General features: G+C 40.8%; 2 protein-coding genes across 11 annotated transcripts in view; both read right to left on the bottom strand.

The window, feature by feature from the left end:
- Positions 1-16,629, bottom strand: part of ABCC12 (ATP binding cassette subfamily C member 12) — an 82,783-nt gene extending 66,154 nt beyond the window's left edge. For all 10 annotated transcript variants that reach the window (XR_009348842.1, XR_009348843.1, XR_009348844.1 and 7 more), the window contains exon 1: positions 16,465-16,629. The gene's annotated coding sequence lies outside the window, so the exon portion shown is untranslated. The remainder of the gene's footprint in view (positions 1-16,464) is intronic.
- Positions 16,630-24,703: 8,074 nt separating this feature from the next.
- The window catches only part of ABCC11 (ATP binding cassette subfamily C member 11), a 56,951-nt gene continuing 54,964 nt past the window's right edge, over positions 24,704-26,690 (bottom strand). The window contains exons 28-29 of the mRNA XM_059151922.1: positions 25,224-25,388; positions 24,704-25,097 (exon numbers count right to left, since the gene is read on the bottom strand). Coding sequence (XP_059007905.1) covers positions 25,005-25,097; positions 25,224-25,388 — 258 coding nt within the window. The 3' untranslated portion in view covers positions 24,704-25,004. The remainder of the gene's footprint in view (positions 25,098-25,223; positions 25,389-26,690) is intronic.

Here is a 26,690-nt window from a genome sequence, read left to right as displayed (position 1 = left end):
CTACTCTCAACAATAATTTGCCATCTATTCACCAATAAAAGTGTCCTTCTGAGAGCTGTGGGATCCAGCACCATATGCCAAGAAACCGAGGAGTCTTGCCCACCCATGTATCAGGTAATGGACATAGAGACCTTGTTCCTGGCTCTGGGCCTTGAAGTGGTCCATGAACTAGCTCCAGACCTCCTTGGCCATAGTCTAGGAGTCCCTGAAAAATATTACCTTAGACAATCACTAAGGACAAGAGAACTTTTGGAGAAGTCCAGATTCCCAGTGGAAATTTTCCAGCACACCATTCAAACAAAAAAATATAAGTCTGGATGTATTGGAGAGGGAAAAGGGAATATTTTGACTTTATCCACACTACAACTCCCCCAAGGCAGCATAGCTTAGGGCCAAAAGAGATCTTCTCAGCCTATGATTTCTCTTATAGGAGAAAGAGAAAACTGGCTTCCAGAGCTGGCATCCAGCTGCACAGGGGGATGATAAAGAAGCCTATTTCTCTTTCACCATATATAGAGGACTGAATTCTGAACTTCATCAGCCTGGCAAGAAGAGGCTTCAAGAGAGGCACATAGGACTCTTGGAGGACATTAAAGGAACATGAATCCTACTAACTGCATCACAGATTACATCAAGAAACCTGCTTTTGAATCATTGAGAATACCTCATTCACGCATGTTTCCAACTGGTTCACAGGCACCCCTAGCATTCCACATGCCTCATCTACACATATACCCAGCCTGTGGCCAGCTCCCTATACATGTTGCCAGTGGCAGCAGTGAGAGGAAGATTTGACGGATAGCTAGTGAGCATCATGGAAAACCAAACCACACCAAATCTGTGGGCTAAGGAGAGACCACAAACTTGAGCTTTAGCACCAGTTTTGGGAAAACAAAATGAAGGCTGTCAGCATCCAGCCTGGCACTTTGCAGGATTGATGGAAAGCATATAGCCTTAAGAAGAGCAAGGAAGAGCTAGAAATATGGAGTAGGCATATCCATAGAATGTCTGAGAAAGGCCTAGACTCCCAGCAAGGATCATGGAAGGTATTTCTTTCCCAGAGACTGTTAGTAAAGATTGGAGGAGGTAACTGATGTTTCAAATGTGAAGACAGCAATGCAAAACTTTAAGGAGCATGAAAAATTAAAGAAACATGGCACCACCAAAGGACAATAATAATATTCTCAGAAATATGGAGATTGCAAGTAACCCAGTAAAGAAATGAAAACATCTGTTTTAAGGAAACTGAAGGAATTACAAGAAAATTCAGAAAGACATTTCAGATAAATCAGGAAAACAGTACACAACCAAAATGAGAAGTTTAACACAGAGACAGAAATTATTAAAAGAACCAAACAGAAATTCTGGAAGTAAAAAATATAATGAATAAAATGAAAAGTGTAATAGGATCAACAACAGAAAGAATCTATGAGTTAGATGACAAGAAATTTGAGATTATCCAGTCAGAGAACTAAAAAAGAATTAAAAAATTAAAAATTAAAAAATTAAGAATTAAAAAAGAGTGATGAAAACCTATGCAATCTATAGAATACCATCAAAAGAAACAATTTGTTAATTGTTGGAGTTTCAGAAAAAAGAGGAAGTATGAGACAGAAGACTTATTTAAAGAAATAATGGAAGGGCACCTGGGTGGCTCAGTGAGCTATGTATATGACTTTGGCTCAGGTCATGATCTCAAGGTCCTGGGATCGAGCCCTGAGTTTGGCTCCCTGATCAGCAAGGAGTCTGCTTCTTCCTCTCCCTCTGACCCTCCCCCTTGTTCATGATCTCTTTCTCTCAAATGAATAAATAAAAAATCTTAAAAGATTAGAAATACGGGCTGTGACAAACCACTGAATTCTATTCCCAAAACCAATAATACACTATATGTTAGCTAACTAGAATTTAAATAAAAATTTAGAAGGGGGGGGGGGAATAATGGCTACAAACTTCCTAAATCTAAGTAAAGATTTGAATACCCAAGTTCATGAGCCATATAGGTCACCAAAGAAACTCAAAGAGATTCTTTCTAACACACATTAAAATAAAATTGTCAAAAATCAGAGAGAATCATAAAAGCAGTAAGAGAAAAGAAGCTTGTAACTTACAAGGGAACTCCAATAAGGGTATTAGTGATTTCTCCGCAGAAACCATACAGGCCAAGAGAGTGGGATGATCTATTCAAAGTGCCAAGAAAACAAAACCAAAAACAAATACCTACCAACCAAGAATGCCCTAACTGGCAAAGGTATTATTCAGAAATGAAAGTGAAATACTTTCCCAGGCAAACAAAATATGAGGGAGTTTATCACCACTACACCTGCCTTAACAAGAATTGCTGGAAGAAATTCTTCAAGCTGAAATTAAAGGATACTAATTAGTAACATGAAAATTTGTAACATACTGACTAATGTAAGTATATAGTCAAATTCAGAATACTCTAATACTGTAATATGGTAGTGTGTTAACAATTCTAATAGAAAGACTAAGAGGCAATAATTTTTAATAAATACACAATATAAAAAGGGACAAATTGTGACATCAATAACATAAAATAGAGGAGTAAAATGGTAGAGTTTTTGTATGTGATCAAAATTAAGTTCTTATCAACATAAAATGACAATTATATTTATAAAATGTTTTATATAAGCCTTAAGGTAAAAGGTTTTTAAGCAAAAACCTACAACAGATTTACAAAAGATAAAGAGAAGGGAGTCAAAGCATACCACTATGAAGTCATCAATTCACAATGAAACTGCAAAATAGCCAGAAAAAAAAAATAAGATGGTATTAGTAAGTCTTTACCCATCAATAAATATGTGAAATGTAAATGGATTAAATTCTACAATCAAAAGGCATAGAGTTGCTGGCTGGATGAAAAAAATAAGAAGACCCAACTATGTGCTACCTACAAGAGACTCACTTCAGCTTTAAAGACATACATAGGCTCAAGGTGAAGGGATGGAAGAAGGTATTTCATTCAAGTGGAAACCAAAGGACAGCAGGCATAGCTATACTTATATCAAACAAAATATATTTTAAACCAAAAATTATAATAAGAGACAAAGAAAATTACTATACCATGATAAAAGGATCAGTTAATCAAGAAGATATAACAATCATATGTATAATATATACACACACATATATTGTATAAATATAAAAGATGATAGATAGGTATGTTTTAATGATGGGACACCTAAATATATTAAGCAAATACTAACAGATCTGAATGGAGAAATAGACAATAATACAATAATATTAGGTAACTTTTAAAAATTCAATTAGCCAATATATAGTACATAATGAGTTTTAGATGTAGTGTTCAATGATACTTTAATACTCCACTTTCAACATTAGCTAGGTCATCCAGACAGAAAATCAATAAGGAAATACAGGACTTGAACTACATTTTAGACCAACTGGACGTAACAAACATATATTGAATATTCTGTACAACAACACTAAAATGCACCTCTTTGTTAGGAACACCTGGAATGTTCTCCAGGATAGATAATGATGGGTCACAAAACAAGTTGTAGCAAATTTAAGATGACTGAAATCATACCAAGTATTTTTTTTATCACAATGGTATGAAATGAAATCAATAACAAAAGAAAGCTGGAGAGTTCACAAATATGTGGAAATTAGACAACACATTTCTGACCAACCGATGAGTCAAAGAAGAAATCAAAAGGAAAATGAAAAAAAAAAATCTTGAAACAAATTGGAAACACAATATAACAAAACTTGTAGTATGTAGCAGAAGTAATCCCCAAATGGAAATTTATAGTGATAAATGTCTACATTAAGAAAAATAAAAGATTTCAAATAAAGAACCTACACTTCAATGAACCAAAAAAAAAAAAAAAAGGAAGAACAAACTAAGCCCAAAGTTAACAGAAAGAAATAACAAAAATCAGGGCAGAAATAAATAAACTAGAGATCAGAAAAAACAATATAAAAGATTAATGAAGCTAAAAACTGGTTTTTTGAAAGGATAAGCAAAATTGAACAAATCTTTAGCTAGACTATAAGAAAAAGAGAAGACTTGTAAATAAGATGAGAAAAAGTAGATACTACAACTGATAGTACAGAGATACAAATGATCATAAGAGACTACCAGAACAACCATACATTGACAGATTGGATAACTTACAAATAATTGATAAATTCCTAGAAAAATGAAGTTCATCAAGACTGAATAATAAAGAAAAAGAAAATCTGAACAGAACACATGACCCAAACTATCCCCCAAAAAGAAAATCCAAGACCAGATGGTTTCACTAATGAATTCTACTAAACATTTAAAGAAGAATTAATGTCAAATATTCTCAAATTCCTCCAGAAAATTGAAGAGGAGATATTACTCAAAACTTATAAGACAAAAATTACCCTACTACTAACACCAGATAAGGACATTACAAGAAAAGGAAGCTATAGGTCAATATCCTAATGAATATAGATGCAAATATTCTCAAAGAAATATTAGCAAACTGAATTCAACAACAGATTAAAAAATCATACATCAGCCATTAATCAACAATTAATAAATAAATAAATAATAAAATTAAATATCATATACCATGATCAAGTGGAGTTTATCCCTGGGAAGAAAGGAAACAATAAAACACTCATGACTAAACTTAACAAAGGAGGTGAAAGATCTGTACACTTTGAGGAAAGAAATTGAAGACACAAATGGGAAGCTATCTTGTGTTCATGGTCAGAAAAATTAATATCATTAAAATATCCATACCACACCAGTTATCTATAGATTTGACACAATCCCCATAAAAATTCTAATGACATTTTTCACAGAAATAGAAAAAACAATTCTAAAATTTGTACTAAATCACAAAAGACCCTGAATAGCCAAAGAAGAAAGAAGAACAGAGCTGGAGGCATGACACTTCCTGGTTTCAAACTATACTACAAAGCTATTGTAATCAATGGTGCTGGTATAAAAACAGACACATAAAACAATAGAACAAAATTGAGAGCCCACAGATAAACATATATGTATACATATATACATATATAAATACATATATAGTCAATAATATTTGAAAAGGAATCTGAGAATACTCTACAGGAAAAGATATTCTCTTTAATAAATGGTATAAGGAGAACTGGATAATCACACACAGATGAATAAAATTGGACTCTTATCTTAACACTACTCACAAAAATTAACTTGAAATGGATTAAAGAAATAAACTTAAGAAGTAAAACCATAAACTCCTAGAAGTAATCAGAGGGAAAAGCTTGTTGTCTTGACAATAATCCCTTGACATGACTCAGAAGCACTAGGAAAATAAAAAACAAAAATAATTAAACAGAACTACATTGAGCTAAAAGTCTTCTGCACAGCAAGAGAAAAAAAATCAACAAGATGAAAAGACAACCTACAGAATGGGAAAAAAAAATTGCAAATCCTGTCTCATAAAGAGTAAATATCCAAAGTATATAAAGAACTCCTACAACTCAAAAGCAAAATAAAACAAAAAATTTGATTTAAAAATGAGCAGAGGAACTGAATGGACATTTTTCCAAAGAAAACATACGAATGATAGACAAGTACATGAAAAGGTGCTCAACATCACTAATCATCAGCGAAATGCAAGTCAAAACCACAAGGAGATATCACTGCATACCTGTTAGAATGACTATCAACAAAAAGACAAGAGATAACAAAGTGTTGACAAAGACATAGAGAGAAGGGAATTCTTGTGCACTGTTGGTGAGAATATAAATCAGCACAGCCACTACAGAAAACAGATGTAAACTCCTCAAAAAGTTTACAATAAACAAACAAAAGCCCAGGGCCAGACGGCTTCCCGGGGGAATTCTACCAAACATTTAAAGAAGAACTAATTCCTATTCTCCTGAAACTGTTCCAAAAAATAGAAATGGAAGGAAAACTTCCAAACTCATTTTATGAGGCCAGCATCACCTTGATCCCAAAACCAGACAAGGATCCCACCAAAAAAGAGAGCTATAGACCGATATCCTTGATGAACACAGATGCGAAAATACTCAACAAAATACTAGCCAATCGGATTCAACAGTACATTAAAAAGATTATTCACCAAGACCAAGTGGGATTTATTCCAGGGCTGCAAGGTTGGTTCAACATCCGCAAATCAGTCAATGTGATACAACACATCAATAAAAGTAAGAACAAGAACCATATGATACTCTCAATAGATGCTGAAAAAGCATTTGACAAAGTACAACATCCCTTCCTGATCAAAACTCTTCAAAGTGTAGGGATAGAGGGCACATACCTCAATATCATCAAAGCCATCTATGAAAAACCCACCGCAAATATCATTCTCAATGGAGAAAAACTGAAAGCTTTTCCGCTAAGGTCAGGAACACGGCAGGGATGTCCATTATCACCACTGCTATTCAACATCGTACTAGAGGTCCTAGCCTCAGCAATCAGACAACAAAAGGAAATTAAAGGCATCCAAATCGGCAAAGAAGAAGTCAAATTATCACTCTTCGCAGATGATATGATACTATATGTGGAAAACCCAAAAGACTCCACTCCAAAACTGCTAGAACTTATACAGGAATTCAGTAAAGTGTCAGGATATAAAATCAATGCACAGAAATCAGTTGCATTTCTCTACACCAACAGCAAGACAGAAGAAAGAGATATTAAGGAGTCAATCCCATTTACAATTGCATCCAAAACCATAAGATACCTAGGAATAAACCTAACCAAAGAGACACAGAATCTATACTCAGAAAACTATAAAGTACTCATGAAAGAAATTGAGGAAGACACAAAGAAATGGAAAAATGTTCCATGCTCCTGGATTGGAAGAATAAATATTGTGAAAATGTCTATGCTACCTAAAGCAATCTACACATTTAATGCAATTCCTATCAAAGTACCATCCATCTTTTTCAAAGAAATGGAACAAATAATTCTAAAATTTATATGGAACCAGAAAAGACCTCGAATAGCCAAAGGGATATTGAAAAAGAAAGCCAACGTTGGTGGCATCACAATTCCGGACTTCAAGCTCTATTACAAAGCTGTCATCATCAAGACAGCATGGTACTGGCACAAAAACAGACACATAGATCAATGGAACAGAATAGAGAGCCCAGAAATAGACCCTCAACTCTATGGTCAACTAATCTTCGACAAAGCAGGAAAGAATGTCCAATGGAAAAAAGACAGCCTTTTCAATAAATGGTGCTGGGAAAATTGGACAGCCACATGCAGAAAAATGAAATTGGACCATTTCCTTACACCACACACAAAAATAGACTCAAAATGGATGAAGGACCTCAATGTACGAAAGGAATCCATCAAAATCCTTGAGGAGAACACGGGCAGCAACCTCTTCGACCTCTGCCGCAGCAACATCTTCCTAGGAACAACGCAAAAGGCAAGGGAAGCAAGGGAAAAAATGAACTACTGGGATTTCATCAAGATCAAAAGCTTTTGCACAGCAAAGGAAACAGTTAACAAAATCAAAAGACAACTGACAGAATGGGAGAAGATATTTGCAAACGACATATCAGATAAAGGACTAGTGTCCAGAATCTATAAAGAACTTAGCAAACTCAACACCCAAAGAACAAATAATCCAATCAAGAAATGGGCAGAAGACATGAACAGACATTTCTGCAAAGAAGACATCCAGATGGCCAACAGACACATGAAAAAGTGCTCCATATCACTTGGCATCAGGGAAATACAAATCAAAACCACAATGAGATATCACCTCACACCAGTCAGAATGGCTAAAATCAACAAGTCAGGAAATGACAGATGCTGGCGAGGATGCGGAGAAAGGGGAACCCTCCTACACTGTTGGTGGGAATGCAAGCTGGTACAGCCACTCTGGAAAACAGCATGGAGGTTCCTCAAAATGTTGAAAATAGAACTGCCCTATGACCCAGCAATTGCACTATTGGGTATTTACCCTAAAGATACAAATGTAGTGATCCAAAGGGACACATGCACCCGAATGTTTATAGCAGCAATGTCCACAATAGCCAAACTATGGAAAGAACCTAGATGTCCATCAACAGATGAATGGATCAAGAAGATGTGGTATATATACACAATGGAATACTATGCAGCCATCAAAAGAAATGAAATCTTGCCATTTGCAACAACATGGATGGAACTAGAGCGTATCATGCTTAGCGAAATAAGTCAAGCAGAGAAAGACAACTATCATATGATCTCCCTGATATGAGGAAGTGGTGATGCAACATGGAGGCTTAAGTGGGTAGAAGAATAAATGAAACAAGATGGGATTGGGAGGGAGACAAACCATAAGTGACTCTTAATCTCACAAAACAAACTGAGGGTTGCCGGGGGGAGGGGGTTGGGGAGAAGGGGGTGGGATTATGGACATTGGGGAGGGTATGTGATTTGGTGAGTGCTGTGAAGTGTGTAAACCTGGTGATTCACAGACCTGGGGATAAAAATATATGTATATAAAAAATATATGTTTATAAAAAATAAAAAAAAAAAAAATAAAATAAAAAAAAAAAGTTTACAATAAAACTGCAATAGGATTCAGCAATCCCAATTCTGGGTATATATCCAAAGGAAATGAAATCAGGATCCTGAAAAGATACCTGGACCTTCACACCCATTGCAGCATCATTCACAATAATCAAGATATGGAAACAATTTATGGATGAATTAAAAAGAATGGATTAAAAAGATGTGGTGTACATATACAATGGAATATTATTCAGCCCTGAGAAAGAATGACATTCTGCCGTTTGGGACAACAAAGATGGACCCGGAGGAAATTATGCTGAGTGAAGAAGTCAGACAGAGAAAGACAAATACTGTAGGATACACACTTACATCTAGAATCTAAAAAAGCTAAACTCATAGTAACAGGGAGTAAAACAATGGTTGCCAGGGGTTGGATGGTGGAGGAAATAGGGATATTTTGGTGAGAGTTAGGTAAAAATTTCTAGTTAGGAGTAAATTCTGGGTATCACAAATACAACATGGTGATTAAAGTTAACAACACTGTATTACATACTTGAAAGTTGCTAAGAGAGTGGATCTTAAACATTTCACTTCAAAAGAGAATGATAATTTTGTGAGATGATGGAGGTTTTAACTCATGTTACTGTGGTAGTCATTTCACAATAAAGTCTATCAAACCTGCATATCATACACATTTAAATGTATAATATGATAAGTTGTATTATATGACAATTATATCTCAATAAAGCAGGGGGGCAGAAGCAGAGTCTACATAAAATGAGTGGCACTATCTCATCTGGGACAGGCTAGATATAGAGAAACTGACATGTCCACTTTTTTCCAATTACTCCGGAAAACCCCTTGCATATATTATATTACAAGAAGCACCTCTCTGGAATAATATATTCTTTATTACAATAGAATTTAAAAATTAAAATGGCTTCACATCAAAAAGACAAATCCCCCAAAATAGAAACAAGCATTACAAACAACTGGAGGGGAATAAATGTTTTGTAGGCAATAATACTGCTCAAAATCTCTTCTGTCATTCAATTAATGAATACTAAAGATATGAATACCATGGATCTCTAGATTCTTAGTTCAAATAGGAACTCCCTAAACTTCTTGTCAACCTGTGCTGTACTCCAAAGCCCTCCCTCCATTTCCACCACCTAATACTGCACTCCAGCAACGTCACATGTCTGAACAAATTGCCAATTATTTCCACCTCTTGGTCACCACTATTACAACCTGGAAAAATGTAACATCATTCCCTTCACTTGACCACTTCCTGTTCAGCCTCAATTCAGGCTCAATTCAGACATTTCTCCTCTAGGAAAACTTCCCTACTTACTTATCTATTTTCCTAAACAGACTGAAAACTAAGCACAAAATAACACACATGAAAATGTAAATCGCAGCATAGTGTTAGCCCTGCAGCTGGGGGTGGGGGGGGCAGGGAGGAACACAGAATGAAAACAAAACTTAAAACTAAGAATTCAATCAAAGAAATAAAATGGGGCATATAATAATGGATTCACCCCAAATAGTTTTATTGACAAATGACATCTCAGTGCCAGCCCTTGATAGGCAAGGAGGAACTGAAACATAAAAAACAGAGGGATAAGTGGAAGACAAATACCAAGCTGATAGACTTAAACCCAACCACATCAATAATTACATTTAATATAAATGGAGTAAACACTTCAGCTAAAAACTAGAGATTGTCAGACTGGGTATAAAAGCAAGACGCAATGATATGGTACCCACAAGAAATGGATTTTAAGTATAAAGATACAAATAGATTGCAACTAACAGAATGAAAAAAGAACTACCATGTAAACAGCATTAGAATTGTCAACTCTGTGAGCAAAGAGTTTATCAACTAGAATATGGTACTTCTAAGAGTATAGTACAGTATGAAAAAGGCGGAAAAGTATAACTTTACAGTAGAGAAACCTGACAAATACTATTTCAAACTAGATGATCAAGGTCAACATCAATAGTAACAAGTCACGGGTGTTTGTTTGTTTTTTAATTTTAGTAACAAGTCATATTAATCAAAAGACATAATTTTTTAAAAGATCAAGAACAAACTGTGGGTTTCGTGGGGGTGGGGGTGGGAGTCTGGTGGTGGGTATTGTGGAGGGTACGTATTACATGGAGTAGTGGGTGTGGGGCATAAACAATGAATTTTGGAACACTGAAAAAAAATAAGATTTAAAACAAACAAAAAGACCAAATTTTTAAAAATATTGTTAAAGATTAAAAATGAAGCAACATGCTGGCATAAATGTGATTCACCTAACTACAAAAAATTAGTATGCAAAAGTTACAAAGAATGCTCTATATATCAATAACAAACGGACAATAAACTGGAGAAATGAGCAAAAGATATCAACAGGCAGTTCACAGATGAGCCAAACAAACAACACAAAAATGCTCTATCTCTGAGCATCAAGGAAGTGAGCATTAAAGCCACAATCACAGTAAGAACTATTTTTCATTCTTCAGATAGGTAATACTTAAGTCTGAACATTTTAAGTCTTGACATGTGTGTGGATCACAGCAGTTCTTAGACCCTGTTAATAGGAATATATATTGTTTAACTAATTTATAAAGCAATTTGGCATTACCTGTTCATGTTCAAGATTATTTTAGTAACATAGCCAGCATACATAAGCCTCCTTATGTATTTAAATGCTCAGAACCAATTCTGTCTATTCAAGGAGTCCTATAGAGAAGACTTGTGAGCTCCTTCTCACTGTCCTCACAAATTCTCCCCTACCTCTGTTAGCCTCTTTTCAATCATACTCACTAATATCAACACTGAATTTCAATCTAGAAAAACAATCCATGGAACTAGAGAATATTATGCTAAGCAAAATAAGTCAGTCAGAAAAAGACAAATACCATATGATTTCACGCATATGTGGAATTTAAGAAACCAAACAGATGAATATGGGGGAAGGGAAGGAAAAAAGAAGTAAGATAAAAACAGAGAGGGATGAAAACCATCAGAGACTCAAGTGTAGGGAACAAACTGAGTGTTGCTGGAGGGGAGGTTGCTGGGAAGGTAATTGGATAGTGGACATTAAGGAGGGCATTTGATGTAATAGCACTGAGTATTGTATGCAACTGATGAATCACTGAATTCTACCCCTGAAACTAATAATAGAGTATATGTTAACTAAATTATACACTACGTATAATACGTATATGTATGTATAAATTGTACAATATAGAAAAGGGGAAAAAAGAAATGACTCGACAGTGAACAAACCTGACAAATACTACCTCAACAGGTGATCAGGATCAACATCAACAGTGAAAAACCATGGTGACAGCATGTGTCCTTGATATGACGGGATGAGAAGGGCACTTTACTTCTGTGGTCCTCCTCCCCAAAACCCATAATTCCAGTCTAATCATAGGAAAAAATAAAAGACAAGTCCCTTGAGGGACAGCCTACAAAATACCTGAGCAGTACTGCTTAAAACTTTCAAGGTCATCAAAAAACAAGGAAAATCTGAGAAATTGTTGCAACCAAAAAGAGCCTAAGGAAATATAATGAGTATATCCTGGATGAGATCCTAGGATGAAAAAGGGACATTAGGTAAAAACTAAGGAAAGCTAAATGAAGAATGGATATTAGTCAATAATGATGTACCAATAAGTGTTCATTAATCTTAACACATATGTAAGATGTTAATAGTAATGTAAGATGCAATAACCCTCTGTACTCCTTTCACAACTTTTCTGTAACAAAAAGTTATCCTTAAAAAATAGTTTACTTTTTTAAAATGTGTAAGAAAATATACACCAATTTCAAGATGGTAGTTACCTCCAGGAGGCAAAGGAATGAGATCTGGAAGTTATGCAGGGATTGCCCTATGACATTGTAGCATTTAACTATATATTTAAGAATGGAAAAGCTGGAACCAGGCTGTGGGGTTAGGAAGAAACTCTTATGGGAAGTGACACTAGAGTTGATTGGCTGCAAAAGAGAAGAGAGGTGAGAAAGAGAGAGTTAGAGAGAAAGCCCAGGTGAGGCATTCAGCTGAGACTGGGTGTGGTGCCTGCCCAGTAGGCTCTTAAGGTCACCATATGGGCAAGACTAAACCCTAGGCAGAAGTTCCCCAACCCTACCTCAAGAGCCTTCCCGCAAGATTTCCATTTGGCTGTTTATCAGAAAGCCCTTCAGAGCTTCCTCTACCCAAATCATCATGCGCCGCCCTGGGGCCTCTCGGCTTTTCCAGATTTGCTGGAAGACAATGAAGAGGGACGCTTAGGGATGCTTAGACTGAGAAAGTAAAGAAACTGGCTTCTCACCTTTGGACAGGTCCTTGGCTTCTTATATAATTGCATTCCAGCCCTGGCCAGAGAGACAGGAGGAGGGAAATCTGGACATGGGCACAGCCTTGCATACAGTCTTTATATTACATTCTTACCCTCCCTGTTAGTGTCACAACATAGCATGAACAGCTAAGCTGTGGTCCCTGACCAGCTCCCGGTGGCTTCCCACTGCCTCTGGGCCACTTCCCCTGCCTGCAGTGCCCTTAGGGCTGCACAGAAGTTAGTCTGAGCAAACTGGAGGTAAGAGGCAGAGTAGCTGATAAAGAAGAAAGGTCACTCCAACTTCTGAAACCCAACTGAAATTATTTGGGGAGGGAGAGAGAATCACAGAATCCAAGAATTAAAAGAATTCAAGAGGACATCATCCATGGAAAACTCAATGTTTCCAGTGGGAATTTCCTTTTAACCAACCAAATCATGATTCAGCGAGCTGTGGCAACAGACCTCGGCCCACTCTCATGACTGCCTCCATGGGTATTTCAGCAAACAAATGGATAGCCTGACTTAGTCATGAGGAAATATCAGACAAACCCAAAGGAACATTCCACAAAACCACTGGCCTGTGCTCTTTAAAATTGTTTGCATTATGAAAGACAATGAAAAGAGGGGAATGGGTTCGGATTAACAGCAACTGAAGATACCTGACAGCTAAAAGCAATATAATCCCACACTGGGTCCTGGACCAGGAAAAAATAAAATTAAAGATTATTTTGGGACAATTAGTGAAACCTGAATATGGGCTGTAGGGTACATAATAGTATTATATCAAAGCAAAATTTTCTGATGTTGATAATTGTACAATTTGACCATTAATAATTGTGATAATCATGGTTATATAAGAGAATGTCCTTATTCTTAGGAACTATATACTAAAGTATTTAGAGATAATGGAGTAAAATGTCTGCAATTTACTCTCAGATGTGTCAGAAAAATAATAATTATGCACAGAAATGGAATGTTGAAGCAAATGTGCAAAATGTTACTTTGCAATTTCGAGTGAAGGGTAGTTAAAATTTCTTAGCATTATTGTTGTTACTTTTATGTCTTTAAAATCATTTCAAAATAAAAAGTCGAACCTTGTTTGTTGTTGTTGTTAAAGAAAAAAGCCCTAAAGGGGCCCTAAAGGGAATGAATTGTTTTCTTTCTCTGGAACTGAACACGATTTTCCTGCAACAGTCACTCTGCGCTCAGGTGTCACGTAGACTACATTTATCCCTCCTTACGTGCCCTCCGATGTGTGAGGACAATCACCGTGTCCCTCTGATCACCCCCAGCAACCCATCTGCAATTTCTCTCCTGTCCAAACTATATGGCTCCAGTCTCTAGGATCCAGATTTCCTCTTCCTAAGGGTGTGGGTTTCATTATCCATGGAGAACCGTTAGTATGACCTCTATAATTTTTCTCACTTTCCTAATGGCAAATAATTCTGGCAGCAAGCTGTCATCAGCTCATCTCAAGGGGTCTGGATTCCAAGATGCCAAACAGGAGACCAGGCCTCCCTGGCCATGTTCAGGTAATCAGAGTGTGTAGGAAATTGGTGCTGGGAGGTAATTTCCTTGAGCGCTCCATGGGGAATGCAGAGTTATGATTACCTAAGACGGCTTGGAAGCGTTGCAGCAGGAATGGCACCTTGCTAAATTTGGCAGCCCTGGGGGGAAATTGAGACTTTTTAATTCAGGAAGTCTGCTTTGGCTAATGTCTCTATCCCCGTCTGTCGTGGCATCCTCTGCCAGGAGTGAGGAGCTGCCTGGAGTGGCAAATCTGCTTGCTGGCAGCCAGGGGGTGGGGGTGGGGGGAGCTTTGAAGGGAGCTGAAAGGAGTGAAGACAGGACCGGGCCAGAGCCCCTGCAGCCATCATGATTCTGTTCCTGGCAGCTTTTTTTCCACTCAGAGCATCTGAGTGTTGGGCCGAACTGAGGGTGGGGTTGAATCTGAGGGTTGGCAGGGGATTGAAGAAGGTCCCTGGTGCATCCCTCTGCTTTTTGGCGGGGCATTCCCAAGCTGACCTCAATAGACCTGACAAGGTAGAAGCAGGAAGGTCTCTGTTTAGAGCAGTGGACACAAACGAGTGGACCATGGACCACATACGACTTACCAGTCCATTTTATTTGGTCTGTACAGTTTTTAAATTTTTCTGAATTTGAATTAGGACATATTATATTAAAAGAAAAAAGACCTCTGACTTATGATGAAATATCATAAGTCTCCATGCCCACGTGGCTACAATCCCCTCACACTGAGCAGAAGTACCCCTTTTCTGGCAGGGCATACATGATTTAGCTTGCCACAATCCTCACTACACCTTACTGTCTCCCCATCTCTGGGGTTCTGGGGAACTCAGCATTTATCCTCACCTTTGCACTGCTGTTTTCCTTGTAGTCGATTCATTTTTCTCTATCTTTGCTCTCCAAAGAGGGAGGACAAAAGGTATCTCGAGGGCGTTTCAAGAAGAAATATTTTCCACATCTACTTACTTTGCTCAATTAGGTTCCATTTCTGCCTCCCAGACCCAGAAAATTAACAAATTCTCAATTGAATTCTCAAATTATTATTTACCAAATTATTACATAATTATTCTATATTCTATATTCTATCAAATTATTAATTATTTGATCATTATATCAAATAATTATTTGATTATTATATCAAATTATTAATTAAAAATTAATTTAATTCTCAAATTAATATTTGAGAATTGGATCCTTAGTTTTCCTTTGTGTCCGTGACGGAAATCCTTCTCTGGGACCCCCCTGCATCAGTCACATGCAGATACACTGTTAATGATAAACTCCGCCCCAGGTAAGAGATTAGGGCCCCTCTGGATTTCTTGATAAACCCGTTCTTAATTTCAAGCCACCCAAATCACCAATATCCACTGCTCTCGTGTCCTCTCCCCAACTCCCATAGCCCTGGCAACTCCCTCCAGGCCCTGGCTAGCCTCCCGCTCGGAGCAGCAGCTCTGGCTCGCTGTCCCCAGCCCCCAAGTAGGTAGCCAGACCCGGGCTTAAATTGCTGCTGGAGAGGGAGGCAGGAGGTGGAGAGAGGGCCGAAGGAAGCACAAATGGGTGAGAGGATGCTAAGCCTAGGGTACAGGAACGGGGGGCAGGGGTGTTGTCCAAAGCCTCTCTTTCCCGGAGCATCCCACAGAGTGACTTGTGATATGTTTCCAAATGAGGTCACCGTTCAGTGACAGCGACATTCTGACAAGATGGAAGGAAAATGAGAAAGCCCATCTCAGACCTGTGTGAACCACGTGGGAGTGCATTGTGAACTTAGGTTTTTGTTTGTGTGTTTGTTTTATAAATCCTGTGATTAAATAGTGAATGGGACAGCATGTCTAGGTGTGTGTTGAAGACTTCGTTGATTCAGTGTAGGCTTTTGTATGTCACTGATTTTGATGTCCTGGCTTGGACTTTGATGTCCTCTACTTTTTCTTGTACCTACCAGTGGCCTCCAAGAATGGAAGTACCCCAAGCCTCCCTTCTGCTCTGGGAGGCCACAGGTCCCTGCTGACTCGCATGTGGGCAGCCACGTTTGATGTGGTGTCACCCACCACAGCCTGGCCTGGGGAAGACAGACAAGGGCACTGGGGGCTGATTGCTACAGAGAGAAGCTCTACCTGGGCAGGAAATGCTAGTGTCCTGGTCCTGAGGAAAAGAAGATGAGGAGGAAGGGTCCAAAGTCATGGGGCTCCGTGGGTATTGCCGGCTGCCTATTAGCCTGAGACTTCTTCCGTCCACGGACCTCAGATTCAGCTTCCCTGTCCCATCTGCCTTGAGCCCTCCTCTCCAACTGTCCCATTCAACTGTCACCCTCACCACACCTGTGGAGGGAACTCTGGGGGACCAACATTCCCTCTGCCACATTAAAGGGCACTGCCCCGTCCCATTCCTTCAGTGACAGCCAAAGTTCACGCAGTGTGCTTGCACAGCTGCCCCTTCCTGGCCTGTCACATCACAGCTTTCTATAAACAAAAGAGAAATTGCCCCCAAGAAGCCCCCATTCTACAGGTGGAGAGTGTATGGAATCAGAGACCCTCCACGACCGGCTGGGGCAAGGCTGAGACCAGTAGCCAAGTCTCCTGACCCCCAGGCAGGGACCTCCTTTTCCATGGTCCTCCAAAAGTAAAGCAACTCTGAGGTCAGGAGATGAGATGGGTGTGTTGGGGTGGAGGGTAGCCAATCTTCAAAACAGAGAAAATCTCATTTATTGAAAAATGAAAGGTAATCTGAGCTCTTTCCCCCCCCCCCTTAAATTAAGTGAAAATTAGGTCAGGGCCTGGCACTGGCAGCTAATTCTTGCATATAAAATTTCCCACTTACCTCACTCTAAGCTTTGCAAACTCTAGAGGGCAGGACTTTTTCCATGTCTTGAGATCCTTCAAGTGCCTGGCCACAGGGCTTTGCTCAGAGTTGGCTGAAGAATTCCACGGTGGCCAGGGAATGGCTGGGAGCAAACAAATCTCCAAATTCAGAAGTGACAAATCCAAATTCACTTTTAAGAATTATTTGGACATTGGGCGCCTGGGTGGCTCAGTGGATTAAGCTGCCACCTTGGGCTCAGGTCATGATCCCAGGGTCCTGGGATCCAGTTCCACATTGGGCTCTCTGCTCAGCGGGGAGCCTACTACCCTGTCTCTCTCTCTCTCTGCCTGCCTCTCTGACTACTTGTGATCTCTCTCTGTGTCAAATAAATAAATAAAATCTTAAAAAAAAAAAAAAAAAAAAAAGAATTATTTGGACACTTTGGGGCACCTGGGTGGCTCAGTTGTTAAATACCTGCCTTAGGCTCCCGTGGTGATCCTGGGGTCCTGGGATGGAGCCCCGCATTGGGCTCCCTGCTCAGCTGGAAGCCTGCTTCTCCCTCTCCCACTCCGCCTGCTCATGTTTCCTCTCTTTCTGTGTCTCTTTCTGTCAGATAAATAAATAAACAAAATCTTAAAAAAAAAATAAAAGAAAAGAAAAGAAGAAGAAGAAGAATTATTTGGACATCTTAGAAGACCTCCCCCTCCTCTAACTCTCGTGGATTTTATCGCACATTTTACTGTCGTATTTTCAAGCCTGCCCAAAGCCTCCTCCTCCTCTTACACTGGTCAATCCCGCCCCCTGCTGGCTGTTTCTGGCTCCTGCACTTCCTGGGGATGCAGTTCCCAGGGCAAGCAGCCTCCGCCCCCACAGGGTACTTTGCTTCCTGCCCAAAAGGGAGGTGGAAAGTGGGGAGGGTATGTACACGATTGCCAGGTAGAAAAAGATACAAGGAGGAAGGCTTCCTGGACTCAGGGAGAGCTGGCCTGCAGAAGCTGTCCTTATTGGTCTGTGTCCCCTTTTGTTGGCCTCCATTCCTTCCTCCATAAATGCAAATCCCTGCTAATAAGATTATTTGACATCTGTACAGCCCTTTGTGTATCATGACGTTCTTCTCCTTTTATCACTTGATCTTCACCCCTACGCCAGAAGGTCTCTGAAACGCAGCCCAGACTCGCTTTCACAATTTCCAAGCAGATTTGAATGCTGTCACATTTATAGCAGATTGATGAGTAGCTTTCTCCCCCCAAGTTCGTTGAAGGTCTGGCAGAGACGGATCTCTACCGAGACATGCAGTACATAAAGGCGATTGTTTGGGCTGTCAGGCCACTGATTCTGGAGTGAAATGATGGAGGAGGGTTGTGCAGTCTCTGCCAGGGGGGCCTGAAGAAAGGAGCAGGCAAGCTCCTGCTCTCCTCAGGACCCTGAGATCTGAGCAGGGCATAGACATCCCCGGGGCTGAGGGGGGCATGAGAACCCACTGAAGTACAGAAGAAAATATTAGAAATCCCTTCTAGGGTGCCTGGGTGGCTCAGTCAGTTAAGTGTCTGCCTTTGGCCCAGGTCATGATCTCAGGGTCCGGGGATCAAGCCTCGTGTCAGGCCCTCTGCTCAGTAGGGAGTCTGCTTCTCTGTGCTCTCTCTCTCTCAAATAAATATATAAAATCTTAAAAAAGAAAGAAAAGAATTAAAGAAAGAAATCCTTTCTATTCCTCATCCTTACAAAAATGATATTTTTCTGTATGAACATGATGGGATAGTGATGTACGTGCGTATGTCACATATCATTTGTGAATAAGTATATATGTATGTATCAGGACTCCACGCCCCAAACCCTGATGGTGGGGCTGGGGAGAAGCTTTCAGCAGCACGCCCCTTGATCATATCCCCAGCTCTCCAGTTCAGTGAGGCCTTTATTCCAAAGCAAGTCTGTCTCAAATTCTCCCTATCCCATCCTTTACTGGTAGATCTTCAATAAATTATAAAAGACATAAGCTCAATCAGCCTCAGAAACATTTTTGTAAATAACTCTTTTTAAAAGATTTTATTCATTTATTTGAGAGAGAGAGAGAGCAAGAGGAGGAGGAGGGGCAAAAGGAGAAGGAGAAACAGAATCCTGCTGAGTGAGGGGCCCAGTGCAGGGCTTGATCCCAGGATCCTGAGATCATGACCTGAGCTGAAGGCAGACACTTAACGGACTGAGCCACCCTGGCGCCCCTATAAATAACGTGTGTGTGTGTGTGTGTGTGTGTGTGTGTGTGTATTTCTGTATATATAGAAATCAGTGTGGGGCATTGCAGAATCAGTAGCACACAGTGGTTAAGGATGGAAACTCTAGAAGCAGATCCCAGCTCAAATCTCTAAAATTTCAATTTCCCCAACTATAAAATGAAAACACTAACTTCAAAGCATTGGAAGTTAATTGAGGATTAAATAATGTATGGGAAGTACTTACTTAACCCAATGTCTTAAACATTGTATACACTCAATACGTGGTAGCTATTATTTGTAAATTATATATATATATATATATATATATTTTTTTTTTTTTTTTTAATTAGCAGGATCTTGGGAGAAATAAGCATCCCGCCTTCTGGGTCACTGTTGAAATCTGTCCAGTGGAAGTGCACAAAGTATTTGCTAAAGGAAGGGGCTTGGGTTTTTCATTTTTGTTGGTTTGCCTTAAGAACTAAGGAAGGACTTACAGAAGGAAGAGCAAAGTACGATGATGTCAAATGCATTAGGAAAGTCGTTTGGAATCTGAAAGGGCCTTTAAAACGATAGGTTAGTGAAGCAGAAACACATGTGGACAACAATGAAAGAAGAAGCTCTCTAATGAAAGACAAACCTCTTCTTGGGCAGAAAGCTTGAGTTCTGGCCTCAGCTTCAACCCTCAGAGCTTAAAACCCTGAACAAGTCCCTTGGCTCACACACAGAAAAGGTGGTCGTCCCTTCTCAGGACCAGGAAAACTTGGCTTAGTGTGAACAACTTTATTTTTTCTTTAAATGGCTGAGTTGTAAAGAACTTTTTAAAAAGAATTTGTTTATTTATTTGACTGGGGGTGTAGGGAGAGGGTTGGGGAGAGCACAAGCAGGGGGAGCAGCAGGCAGAGAGAGAGAAGCAGACTCCCCGCTGAGCAAGGAGCCTGATGAATGCGGAGCTCCGTCCCAGGACCCTGGGATCATGACCTGAGCCGAAGGCAGACTCTTAACTGACAGAGACACCCAGGTGTCCCCCAAGTTGTGAAGATCTTGTAATCATCTTCATTCTTTCCCCTCACTTAAGGAGCTCAGAGAGAAAACTCTCAGCTATCTCTAACAACAGATGGTACACAATCCCATGGCATGCATTAGTGGGAAATGATGTCTGTGGAAGTGCTCTGTAAGCTCTAAGTCATGAACCAGGCACAACCCCATGATCTAGCAGTAGATCCTATAACTGCTATAATTCAAAGCAGTGATGCACGTGTTATTTCCAGATACCTGAAACAATTGAAATGAGATTTGAGAATGTCTCTGATTCTGTTGGTGATAAAGTCACAGGTAGTAATAATACTATTATAGCTTTTTACCTCCTTCATAATCGGTGGAAATGTTAAGTTTCAATTAGTAAAAATAAAGACAATTTTTCCTTAACCAAATTCATGGGTCTTCTGAATTTAGCTCAGGAGTCCATGGACCATAGCCTAGGCAACATCCAAACTAACAATGTCTGAAGTTGCTTCTGACTCTGATGCAGTTGAATTCCAGAGAGTTATTTAAATGGGGGAAGACAGTAGGGGACATTTTGGGATAATGGGGTGAAATTTTACTATCTTAGCAGCTGGCACCATAGTATATCACAGGGCAGAAACTGGTTTTGTTTACAGAGTGCTTTGTTACATCTCCTGGGATAGAATATGATATCCTCATGACTTGTCTGGCAGGAAAAGTCATCAAAATCAAGAACTGAACTTCTCTGCATAACACGTGTCCAGGAACCAGGAGCCTGGGGCAGAGAGAACTCAGAAGATGGCATGAAGGACGCCAGAAGTCTGAGGGAGTAGACATGGAGAGACTCTGTTAGGAGATGGTGCCTGATATTCAATTGGAAGTTGTTGAGTTACTAGGATAGAAACCCATCTTTTGGGATGCCTGGGTGGCTCAGTGGGTTAAAGCCTCTGCCTTTGGCTCGGGTCATGATCCCGGGGTCCTGGGATTAAGCCCAGCATCGGGCTCCCTGCTCAGCGGAGAGCCTGCTTCCTCCTCTCTCTCTACCTACTTGTGATCTCTGTCTGTCAAATAAATAAATGAATAATCTTAAAAAAAGAAAGAAAGAAACCCCTCTTTTGGCCCAAAACTTCATTGAAGTCATCTACAAGTACAAAGGAAATAAAGGAAAGCACTGGGTTCTCCCAGGTCACTGTGATGGAGGAAAGGAGAGTTTATATTGCCTACTGAAATGCTCAGGGGGTCCCAACCAAAAGAGGTCATGAAAATAAAAGTGCCTTGAAAATACATAAACTTTGAGGAACACATTAAAATGAGGGTTTAAAAACCCTCCTGTTTTGGGACGCCTGGGTGGCTCAGTCTGTTAAGCATCTGCCTTTGACTCAGGTCATGATCCCAGGGTCCTGGGGTCAAGCCCTGCATTGGGCTCCCTGCTCTGTGGGGTTCTCCCTCTGCTGCTGCTCTCTGTGCTTGTACTTTCTCTCTTTCTCTGACAAATAAATAAATAAAATCTTTAAAAAAAAAAAAACCCTCCTGTCTAGATCACATAGGACAGAATAATCTTGGCTAACCTTTGAGTTTTAAGAGTGTGGTCCCTGATCAACAGCATCAGCAACATCTGGAAACGTGAAAAAAACAAATTCTTAGGCCCTAGAACCACTAAAGCAGAAAATATGGGGGTGGGAGCCAGCAAGCTGTGTTTCAGTCCTCCAGGTGATGCTGGTGCTCATTCAAGTCTGAGAGCCCCTGCCATGAGGCAATTTTATGTTCATAATTGTGTCCCAGCCTCATATACCCCATAGAAGTTATCCAATCCAATTTCCCACACATACAGAATCCCTGCCAGCACTCAGCCTTGGAGGAACGCTCCAAGCCTGCGGGTATCTGCTATGTCCCCTCACCCCATACCCAGGAGAGGTGTCAGAGAAGGCTTCCAGCCATTGGGAGCTCCCTGCCCCAAACCAGCTTCTCCCTTAGTGGGACTTTTCCAATGACCTGAGCATCTGTGCCTTCTGGGCCTGGGGCTGACCTTTGGAGTGACTTCAGGAAGCCCTTCAGGAAAAGGATGAGTGATCCTGGTTCCCTGGTGGCTATCTTGTGACCAGCCTCCATTTAGCAGCATTTCTCTTAAAATGGAGGGTCCAGAGCCGGGGACGATGCAAGGTAGGGCCAGGGTCAGTGACACTATTGCTTCCTCCCATCCATACATCCACCTGTGGATGATGTCACTGTGGTCACACAGCTTGCGTGGAAGTCCTTCACTGCATTTGCCCAGGAGGAAGGCTAGTTAGGAGGAGATTAGACGTGGGGCACCTGAGTAGCTCAGTCGGTTCGGCACCTGCCTTTGGCTCAGGTCATGAGGGTAATCCATGCCCTCTATAATACCCGGTGAACCATGAGAGACTATGGACTCTGAAAAACAGTCTGAGGGGTTTGAAGTGGCGGCGGGGGGGGGGGGGGGGGGGGCGCGGTTGGAGGTTGGGGTACCAGGTCCTTGGGTAATTCTAATCATTCCAGCAGGAGGGGCTGCTTCAAGGGCAGGTAGAGAAGGGCTCCGTCTTCTGTGGGCTACCTCAGGGGCCCACACCTCCCCTGGGGATTCTCAGCCGATCTGAATCAGAAACCAACAGTCTCTCCCTTCATTTTTGGGAGAAGCCTGCCATCTGCTGGCCAACTCAAGGAAAATAGGGCCTCTATGGCTGGCCTGGGGAAGGTCCCTTGGGTCAAGTACCATGGCTAAGTGGTACTGATTGTGAAACTCCTTCTCGCAGGTGATGCATGAAGTCATCCCACAGCAGCTCTGGGAGGAGGGCAGGGCAGGGGAAATAGAGTCAGTTTCAACTTGCAGACAAGCAGCTCTATGACCCCAGGGTTTGGACAGGATGGGAGCCGAAGGGGTCCCCAGGCACTCTTCAGGGCCTAAGAAAAAGGCAAGGACACAGGAAAGGGATAAACTGGACAAAGGGATTTTTAAGAGAGAAAAGACACCCACCTAGGGAAAGGCCTTGGGAAAAGAAGCAGGGGATACCTAAGAACCTCAGGAAGGGAAGAGAAGTTGATACACACATCTCACTAACTCCGGAACTTGGGCTTTTTCCTGTTTGGTCCAAAGATTATAACAGCCTGTCATAGTTCTTTCCCGAGGGGATTTATTTGCTGTTCTATCTGCCTGGAACATTTTCTCTTGCACTAGCAAATATTTGTGCTGGTTTCAAGTCAGTAAACCACAAGCTTCCTTCTACCTGGAAGCCTGCTCTAACTGTCCTCACCTCCTGGTACTCTGTCCTTGCCTCTTGCCACTCAGTTCTGGAACCATCTATTTACTTGTTCGTTGTTCACTCATTCTCATAAGATCTCAAATTCCACGAGGAAAGGGACATCATTACACTCCCAGCACCTATCCCAGTGCAAGAATCAGAACAAGAAATATCTGTTTGCTGAATTGATTTTTCTTATGGCAAGACCAGACACTGTAATCTGAAAACAAAAAGAGAATGCCCTGAAACCTATTTTGCCCCCAACAATGAGTTCTCCCTGGTGGTAAAGTGAAAATAATTATCTTTTTCTATGTATGTCTCCATAACCACTTGGGCAAGTGGGGAGACCAGTAACCTTATTTCCAGTTGGCACATGTTACAAACTAACTCTTTATTGCATCCATTTATGCTCTAATCAGGAAGTAAACATAGTAGACAGCTACTATTTGGGGCCTGCCCAACGTCTATATCCATTTCTCTTTCATGTAGCAAGACCACCCCAATTTTATTTTGGAGAAATAACCCCTTCCATTCTTAGCCCATGTGATTCAGGACAGCTGACCCCATCCTCTGGTCCAGTTGTGGGCATGGGACTTGGGCCTAGTTAGTCACTGTATTCTAACAGCCTAGCATGTGATTGGTTCAGGGATGAGCACATGACCGAAGTCAACCCAGTGAAATTTAGCCATGGGACTTTTGCTGGGATCATTTGGGGGAAAGAAGACCTAGGGTAGCTGAGCTGGCAGTACATCAGCCTAGATCTGCTAGCAGCCTTGCCACCACTATGAGGAGATAGGGTGCCAAAGAGTGAAGCCATAAAAGGAAAGTAGAGCTGAGAGAAGAAGAAGCAGAGCTCATAAGACATCATCTTTTAGATACTGGCACCCAACCTAGAATTTTTCTGGACATTTCCATTCCATTAACCAATGAAGCCCCTTTTCCAGAAGTCAGTAGGAGGGACTCTCTCCTCCCTGCAGCTGAATGAATACTAGGTAACAAGAAAGCAGAACACAGAATGCGACTTCTTCTTATTCTTTTTTTTTTTTTTTTTTTTACAAAATCAATACAGCATTTGCAATACTTTTAAAACTATAATAAGTTTTCACATTACTATGACGTTACTCAACATGTCAGTTAAAAAGAGGCACGTGATGATTTGACCACATGGTCTTAAGTGGTGCAGGGGTTCCCAGATCTGGGGAACCACAGAGTGGCCTATTCCAGGTTTTGCTCCCACGATCTTCTTTTCCATCCCATTGCCAGCACCCCTGGGTACACTTCAGGCTGCCTTCAGGAGAAGTCGCTGTTTCTGCACAAGAAGGTCATAGACCTCAGGTTCACAGCGACACTTGGCTCTACCATCAGCCCGCACACAGTCACCAGTCCTCTTTAACTCAGGGAAGAATGGGCTGTTGCCAGCAGGGCAGCAAACACGGACTCAGGCTTCTGCTTTAGGACCTCGGGCCTGTCAAACTCCACAACCTGAGAGATGGAGAAAGGGGGGGAGGGGCGGACACCACTGAGATTAACCTTGAAGGATCCAAAAGCCTCCTGGGACACTGGCCTGAGCACATGTCCTCCCACTGGCCCCAGGGACGTGGCTCTCACCTTCCCATTGCTCATAACCAGGATACGGTCACAGTTGAGCACAGTGGTGACACGGTGTGCGATGACCAGCACTGTGCAGCCCTGGAAGGCTTTGCGGATGGTGTGTTGGATCAAGGTATCAGTTTCCAAGTCAATGGAAGCTGTGGCTTCATCAATAAGGATGATCTGGTGAATACAAAACAGGGGTGAGGGCAGATTGCTTGGGCCCTGAGAACGAGTCTCGGGTCTACCACTAATCCACGAGTCCCTTAGCTGAAAGGGGAGAGATATGGATTGAGTTCAAACCCACTTTGAGCTCTAGTTGTCCATTATGTTAGAGAATATTAGGTCTCAACCAAGACCGTGTGTGTGTGTGTGTGTGTGTGTGTGTGTGTGTGTTTGTAACCAGAGAATTAAAATCTTGAAAATGAAAAATATTCTGGGGCACCTGGGTGGCTCAGTTGGTTAAGCATCTGCCTTTGGCTCAGGTCATGATCCCAGAGTCCTGGGACTGAGCCCCACATCGGGATCCCTGCTCAGTGGGAAACCTGCCCTCTTCTGCTCTCCCTGCTTGTGTTCCCTCTCTCACTGTGTCTCTTTCTGTTAAATAAATAAGATCTTTTTAAAAAATGAAAATGAAAATATCCCAGTGGCAACTTATTGTTTTGTGAACTGCCTTCTGATTTGCCTGAATTAACATAGCCCAACATTCCCCAAAGTGAGACACACGCACACACTTGGATGATACATGAGATGGTATGGCTGGAATACAGATAAACTTTCTCTTTAACATTTTTATTTTATCGTATTAACAATATGCATTAGAAAAATATGACTAGCAAAGAAATACGATTTCACAAATGTTACTGTTTAGAATGAGACTGTTTTTAAAAAGAGGGCATCATGAGTAAGCCAGAGGAGAGATTTGCGCACCGATAGTACAAAAATCATACAGTGATGACTCAGATTTGGGAAACAATGGAGAAAGCAACCTTGGCACCAGTGTTCTGGTAATTGTAAAAGAAGGAACTGAGTGGTTGAGAAAGTGCTACATGCGTATTGCAGATCCTGTCTTTCATCTCTGCTAGAAAGAAGGGTATAGTCTTCCTTCCTGTGAAACCTTTTCCCCAGCTTCTGACCCCACTGGGCTCTGTCTGCTGTTTTCCCAGAGCTCTGACCATCTGTATCAACAGTTTTTGCATTTATCATTAATTAACCATGGTGTGTGCTGTGAGTGCATGTGAGTACCCGTGTGCACATGTGTATACATGTGTGAGTGTGAGTACATATGAGTATGTGTGTCTGGGCTCACTTATGAAAGTTTGCTCCCTACTAGCCCAGGTAGTCAAATAATCTAAAATTACTGACACCATATTTGGAAACTTCAAGAAGTGCTGTCTGAGTCAAGGGACTCAGAAGCAGAAATAAACTATTGGGATTTCATCAAGATAAATAGTTTCTGCACAGAGAAGGAAATAGTCAACAAAA

Source organism: Mustela lutreola, chromosome 16, assembly GCF_030435805.1.
Source record: "Mustela lutreola isolate mMusLut2 chromosome 16, mMusLut2.pri, whole genome shotgun sequence".
In the NCBI taxonomy this organism is placed as follows: Eukaryota; Metazoa; Chordata; class Mammalia; order Carnivora; family Mustelidae; genus Mustela; species Mustela lutreola.
The sequence above is the reverse complement of the archived record's forward strand: the minus strand, read 5'-3'. Positions and strand labels throughout refer to the sequence as shown.